Source organism: Hyposmocoma kahamanoa, unplaced genomic scaffold, assembly GCF_003589595.1.
Source record: "Hyposmocoma kahamanoa isolate Upper Pololo Valley unplaced genomic scaffold, ASM358959v1 87, whole genome shotgun sequence".
In the NCBI taxonomy this organism is placed as follows: domain Eukaryota; kingdom Metazoa; phylum Arthropoda; class Insecta; order Lepidoptera; family Cosmopterigidae; genus Hyposmocoma; species Hyposmocoma kahamanoa.
Genome location: NW_020654422.1, coordinates 4,330,724 through 4,338,439, shown reverse-complemented (window position 1 = coordinate 4,338,439; position 7,716 = coordinate 4,330,724). Strand labels below are relative to the sequence as shown.

Genomic DNA, 7,716 nt, shown 5'->3' with positions numbered 1-7,716 from the left:
TGCCAAGTTATTTTGTGTTGTATCAATTTTAATTTTGAAATAGCAGTCAAATCGCTTAAATTTATTTTCTTTCTTTCGATGTAATAAGAAAACTACTTTTAAATGAGGTTTAATGTGTTTATCTAATATTAAGCTGGGCCAGAAAATGTACCACTGCGCGGACAACTGGGCATACCTATGGCGTCATGTAATTGTAAAACAGATACAACTTTTATTCAATAGCCACCATAATAGCCACAGTTTTTCTTCGCTAATATTAACGAAAGACAAAGATAGCGCTACGTAAGTCAATATATATGTTTTCTCTGTTTAACACAAAAATATCGTTTCTAGCGTTTCTAATGATTAGATGTTTTGCAATTTAGGTGGAACGAAATTCGAATGGACAATTTTATCCCGTTATATTTCATAATTCCGTTACTCAGTAAAGTGATTAGTATTAGTTTTGGTAATGTTGCGACGACATTCTAGTCTGCACGAGTTTGACGTTCAAGTAAGGGCAAAATAACTACGATGCTAAACATATTAGAATTTATTTTCCTAAGTTTGGCATTTACAGTTACGTTCACAGGAGTTTTAATTTCAAAATACGAAAATCATTTGCCCGCGTTTGTAATAAAAGGCTATAAATATGGTAATTTTGCTTACCAAGGCTCTGGTGGGAATTTCCTACAAATTATAGAAATTCCTAAAGCATATTATCGACATTTTTACCTATTTTCGTCAGTACTGAGTGTGTTCACATTGGGGTATATGTTTGTGGTATATTACTTCGACTGTGGTGTCAGCAGATATATACAATTTGTATTGAAGCTTTTATTAGAACAACATGAACCATCAGGTAAGATTTTGATAGAATATTTTAACATCCTCACTGAATTTTCTACTTACTGTGACAAGCAGCAATTACTTCCCTAATCTAATAATTAAGACAATAAACGTTAGACTTATTGTCACTTTCCTGGTGTGTCTAGGTTTTTATTTAATGTTTACACTCAGTGGCCCAGCCGTTAGCTGTGCGGCATTACTTGTTATTATTAGGTAGCTTTCAAGGCCTATGCAGCTTCTCATCACTGTGACCACTAAACTGTTCTATTGTGATCACCACTAATTACACTTCGGAGCAAGACCAACAGCATTAAAGAACTGAAAGACTTTCCTGGCTCCGACAGCTTTATGTCCTCTGGTTGTGGCCTGTGCCTTCACAGTATGGAACTTCATACACTACTGGGTACACTACTTTGTACACTTCAGGCGGGAGCACGTATAATATAAAGGGTTCAGGACCAATGAGCTTCCCTGGCATCAGCTTTTGCTACCTCATTCCCTCGATGTTGGAGTGGCCTGGAACTCAGTGCAGGACTACTTTATTTCTTTCCCTGAGAGTGTTGAGTATAGTTACAGAATTCTTTATATCCCTCAATGTTAGGGTGACTGAGCGGTTAGTTGAGAGCACTAGTCAAGGAGGTCCTATGGTCAACATCTGGTAGAATTGATCTTGTCTACACTTCGTTTTTTTTTACCATTAGATAGAAAAAAGTTTTGGGAATTTTGTCAGGGGCATTAATAAATACCATTAAACAAAATTCTCAAATCTACACAAAATTTATGTAATTATTACATTTCTTTTACTCATGTTATACACTAAAGATCAAATGAAAATGTTCTATTATTTTCCATTTAATGTGTGTAACCTCTGTTTCTTTTAATTTTTTTATACTGCAAGTTTTTGAAATAGGTTAAGTGTATATAGATAGTGCAAGTTTTTAAAATGGATTAAGTATGTATAGATCTGTAGATCTAGAAAAGTTTGCACTGTATAAAGAAACTTTTTATAAAATAATAAATTTATCATGATGCTGCAACGTTTTGTCTTTCTAAAGAAAAAGTTTACGATCACTGCTGCTTTGTTTACAGTAGTTTTTCCTTAAACTATTAGTACCAACGTGTCTTTGGAGTTATGGAAACTACCCAGAACACCCTGGACAGATCCATTTATTTCGAAATCTTTGTTTCTTATATTAATCACTTTAAATAGTTTCAAACCTTTTCATCTGACACCACAAGACCTCTGAGCCACAGAGGTCTTAGTTCGTACATTGAAGTTAAAAGTTATAGTTAAACTATCTACCACTTCAAGGTTTTAAAGTGATAACCTTTACATATGACTTAACTAGTTAAAATTCTAAACAACATTCTAGCAACTTGCGGTACCTTACCTTGGCGTCAATTATTGTAAATAATGAAAGTAGCTAACTCAATCCCCACAACCTTATTATTATTTTTACAAAAATATTCATCAATCATCTTAAAGCCTCCAATTAACTGCCCCAGTGGCCGAACAGTTACCATGCTAGACTGCCACGCAAGAGGTCCCGGGTTCGATTCTCGTGACAGGAGAAATATTTGTATGGCCTACACTTATTTCTCTCGTGAGTTTAGGTGTAATTTGTGGTTATCTATGCTTTTTTTATATTATCAAGTTGCAGGACGGACATGTCGTGCGCCTTATAGGAAGCTACACGCTCCCATAACAGTTGCATTGCAACTCCGAACTTTATATCGCAAAAATTTGAAGGGCACTGCCACTGCGCCTGTCACTCTGAGACATAAGTTTGCAAGTCTCATGTGCCTGTAATTTCACCAGCACCCTTACCCTTCAAAACCGGAACACAGAAATGCTGACATTACAGAAATAGGTAAGGTGGCAGCACTTCCCTGGACGAACTCTTTCACAAGGAGCTCTACTGCTAGTATCTATGTATGTCCGTGGCACCCGCGATACAGGGTTTCCCTAGTGTGGGACTACGATTATGTGCGCGTTATTATAAAGCTTATTTAATTATGACTATTATTCAAATATTCAATAGATTTATGTAGTATCTATTTAGGTAATAAAATGTTTTCCTAAAATAATTGTAACATGGCAGCATTCATTGATGGGTGATTTAATTTTTATCGTTTGTAATGTTACCTGTATACAGTAAATTAATAGGAAATGGCCTCAACATTTTACTTTTAGTTACACCTTACTTTTATTCAAATTTATATAATTTGTGTAAACACCAAACTGAGGTACTCTTACCCTTAACCTATGAGCGTGTATGAAAGCATTAACCTATGAGCATATATGAAAACATTGGTGTGGTGAAAGCATTGGAGGCGAAAGATGTTTCAGGATCGTAGCAAGTGGCAGACTATGTCCTATCCCGATAGAAAAAGGGCGTGAAGTGTATGTATGCATAAAAAATAAATATGGTGAACGGTATAATTATGACTCCGGGATATATTTAACTGCCTCCTTGGCCGAATTCTCGAATCTAAGAGCGCTTTCCGTGCTATTCAGAACATTCCGATTTAAACTTTCGATTCAGATTCGGATTCGGATAGATACCGTTATCCAACTGCGTTTACAAATTTAATCGGCGAAATAGATTATAAGAAAAATGAAAATCCTTTTATATACATTTACCACGTGGCCGAACGGTTACCATGCCGGACTGCCACGCAGAGGTCCCAGGTTCGATTCCCGGGCCGGGAGAAATATTTGTATGGCCTACAATTATTTCTCTCGTGAGTTTGGGTGTAATTTGTGGTGGTCTGTGTGTGTGTTCATGGCACCCGCGCACCCGCGACACGGGTTTACCTTAGTGCGGGGTTATGAGTGTGTGCGTTATTTATTATTCATTTATTATATTGGGTAGACATCTCAAGGTAAATTAAACTAGTTAGTTAATATTCCTTTTTGTAATCTGTTTCAGTGTCGGTCACGGCAGCCATCATTGCAATGTGTCTCCTCACAATGCAATGCAGCAGACGTTTATACGAAACATATTTCTTGCAAGTATTCGCCAAGTCCAGTAAAATGAATCTGAGTCATTATTTAGCTGGTATCATACATTACTTTGGATGTATAGTCACCGTTTTTGGACAGGCACCTTTGGTTCTAGGTAAGTTTTTTTTGTAGCGAAGTAGCCGACATAGCCCAAAGAATTGCAAAGATTTAGTAACAATGAGCGGGGCACATTGTTCGCAGATCATATAACCGATACCGGGCCAAAGAGCTGTCAAGGTACTGGGTAGACCACTCACAAAGTGGACTATTGACCTGGTGAAGGTTGTAGGAATTCACTAGATGCAAACAATGCGAAACAAAACACGTTTTGTGGCGATCTTTGGGGCACGCCTGTTTTCGGAAATTAAATCTTAAGTGTAATGCTCGACGTGCTCTTGACGCTACAATATGAATATGATTTTGTATTAGTATATACTAACTTTTTGGTGGTAATTGTACAAGTATGGACAGGTAAATAGATGTAACCTAATTTTTGTAGAAATCTCAATAATTTGTTGGTATACATACAGCAAAAGGTCCAAGTAACATCAATAAAAAACATAAGTAAGCTACTCAATATAAAAATATATTTTGACTGCTATTTTTATCCAAAAAACTTTGCGTTTCGTTTTTTCGAAGGCAGAATAGTCGTCCTAGGATTTATTAGTACGAATCTTAATATAGAACTTGTTATATAAAACAAAAAACTTTTTTTTAACATCTTTTGTTATCTGCATTTCAGACACACGACCTAAAGAAAAAGTAAACTGGACGGACACATACACAACAATACTCTCCGTGCCTTGTGTACTCGTATTTCTCTGGTGTTGGCAAGAACAATTAAAAACAAATATTATATTCGCTAACATGCGTAAAGACAAGAAGAGTGGCAAAGTGGTAACTGAAGACCATGGGATACCACACGGGAGAATGTTCGAGAAGGTTTCCAGTCCGCATAGGTTGTGTGAAGTGATCATGTATACTGTTCTGGTGCTGTTGATACCCACTAAAACTTTCTTCTGCATTTATTTGTGGGTTTTAGGCAATCAGGTATGTTCTTTATAGATTTGAAATAGTCATACTGTTCACCTGATAGATAATAGTATTCACCATCTTTTGCGATATTTAAAAGGCTCCTTTCAAATGCTCCATATAATGTAGTTTCCGAGTGATCGAAACGAAGAATCGATAGTGTCTTTTTATGTTGTTAACGAGTAACTTGAACGTCATCCAGAGGAGTAGCGACATATTGATACGATTATCGTGCTGATCGATCGAAATGAGGGATCGTCTGTATGTGAGGGCGTCTGTAAGGGCGTCACCTCGATCATCGAAATCGCATTTAGCTGGTCAAGGCAAAAGGCTTTATGATCATGTTATAAGACATGTAACGACGTTGACCATTTTCAGAAAGAGATAGAGAAAATGTTGCATGTTGAAATATTAAAAGACTTTTGATCGGATTTACTTATGATAAAATCGCAAAATATACTTTATTTGTGGAATAGCGCTGTGTTAGCCCAATGCGCGAACAGTTGCTTCTCATTTGATAGCCGATTCGATCCCCTGTGACAGACGTCGGCGATAAATTCGCGAAGTCTTTACTCAGCTTTCGTATTGATGTTTATGGGTAGTGCCGGCTATTCTTTATTTTGTTAGGATTAGCACCATCTATTGACACCTAGTCTGTAACACACAATGCCATCTATTAGACACGCATATTTGTCAAAGCTCAGAAAATAATTTTAGCCCATGGTCAATATTTGAATAATATTACAAGGAAAAAATCTAACTACTTATATTTCATGTTAAAGAGGGATTAATTGTTATCCACTATATTGATCAGCGCCATCTAGATGTAAGACGGAATATTGAACTTTTCCACAGTTACGACGTGTAGCATGGAGATTAGCAATTCTCTCGAGTCATTGGTCCATAGTAGAACTAAGTTGTAAAACAATTGTAGAGCCCGTCGTGGATTTTGTAAAGAAATAATTTAAAGTTACAGACCTAAATATGTAGCAATGAGCCCTCACAGACCTGAGGACCTGAGACACTGAGAAACTACAGACCGAAACTGAGAAACTATTTTCTTAAATTTTTTTTGTAATGCGTCTTTGAAATACATTCATCATGTAAAGATATAAATATTTCATTTAATTTATAATAATGAGTACCTACTACGATTTAAAAAAAAGGAATTTAGTTTCACAGTATTATTAAAATTGCTTGAAATGAATGAATGAAATGGTACCTGATAAAAGAGCCAAAACTTCTTTCCGTTGCATTACGAAGATTTAGCAAATATATGTTTTAATGTTTTTACAGCAATGTTTTAACAGTGTTTGACAATTATGATGTGTCTTATAATATAAGTCATTACTTGTGTACTCCGTCTCCATTTTGTGTAAAAATAAAAAAAACTGATTTTAATAGATATAACATGGATATAACGCTTATTTAATATATAATTTTCACTTGGACTAAATACACTTACTATGACTTAATTTCATATTATTCTCGTTTGTAATAATATCAACATTTTATATAAATATATTTTTATATAACAATCACTTTATATAATATATTGTCAATTTAGATATTTTTTACGAGCTGTTTACCTGTAGGTAATATGCGCCCCTTTCCTTTAGTAGGTTGGTTAGGTTAGTTCAAGAAAAAGCAGCTCGAGCCAGGGGGGCTACTCTCGATCTCCGTCTGACATCCGTCCGAAACAATTACTGTGGAAATAAGTAATATTCGACAAAATTAAAAGACAAGTATCCAGTATGAAGCTTCATTCGCATCACGCGTCTTTTCATTTGGTCAAGTATTGCTATTTGGCAGTAATTTTTCGGACGAAGATCGAGAGTAGACCCCCTGAACCGAACTTGTTTTCCCGTACTGAATCGATTCCAATGCGCGGGGCGAACGGCAGGGACACTGGCTTTATATCAGAATTTATTTTTTTACAAACGAAATTAAATCCATTCCAAAAACGTACATCGTATACTACACGTGTTCTATTTAGTTTAGTTAGTATAAAAAAAATCATCTATTAAATACGACGGTTTTCAAGTACAATTTTGAGGTAAGTTTATATTTCTTTTCTATCGTGAAAACTTTTAGGAATCGTGTTTTCACACCGTATATTAATCAGTGAAAATATGCTCAATTTTACCATATATTTTTTGCCAAAGAGATCGATTCAACACTTTCACTGTTATACGGAACCAGCCATTTGAGGTTGTATCGACTTAATTGTTATTTAAAATGAGTGCTAGGATTAATGATTGTTATCAAAAATGAAATTAGAGAATGTAAGTTAATATTAAACGTTCGTTGTATTAAGTGAATTGTTATATAAAACAAAAAATATTAAATGAGCGTTAGACTAAAAATATTTATATGATACATTCATTACACACCATCTTTGTTTTGTATTTTCAGATCCAAACGGCGATCCAGGCTCACGAATGGTATAAGAAGACGTTCAAGAATTATCCTGTTAATAGACACGCTATATTCCCTGGTGTTTTATAAGACTCACTTTTTATTTCAGCTAATAATAATATTAAGTTACAAATAATATTTACTTACATTTAGATCACTTAAAGCTTGAAATGCACTGAGAGCGGGTGCGGGTCGGGCCGCGGGTCGTGTGTTGTCGTCCATATAAATACACGGAATTAGACCCGACATGCGCCCGACCCGCACCCGCTCTCTACGTGTTTCACGCTTTAGGGATGGCTATATTTATATCAGCATTGCGTTTTAAGTGAACAAATAGAATGTTATTATATGTTATTATTGATACAAAGATCGAACAACACAAAGAAAAATTCTTTCGATCTAATTTACTTGAACCACGGGATGGCTTCTAA

At 35.5% G+C, this 7,716-nt stretch overlaps 1 protein-coding gene across 1 annotated transcript; it reads left to right on the top strand.

Moving 5' to 3' along the window:
- The first annotated feature begins 378 nt into the window (after positions 1 to 378).
- Positions 379 to 7,500, top strand: LOC113235059 (polyprenol reductase). Its single transcript, XM_026470609.1, has 4 exons — positions 379 to 841; positions 3,762 to 3,950; positions 4,578 to 4,885; positions 7,283 to 7,500. The coding sequence occupies exons 1-4, from the start codon at positions 514 to 516 to the stop codon at positions 7,373 to 7,375; spliced, it is 918 nt and encodes a 305-aa protein (XP_026326394.1). The 5' UTR covers positions 379 to 513; the 3' UTR covers positions 7,376 to 7,500.
- The last annotated feature ends 216 nt before the right edge of the window (positions 7,501 to 7,716 follow it).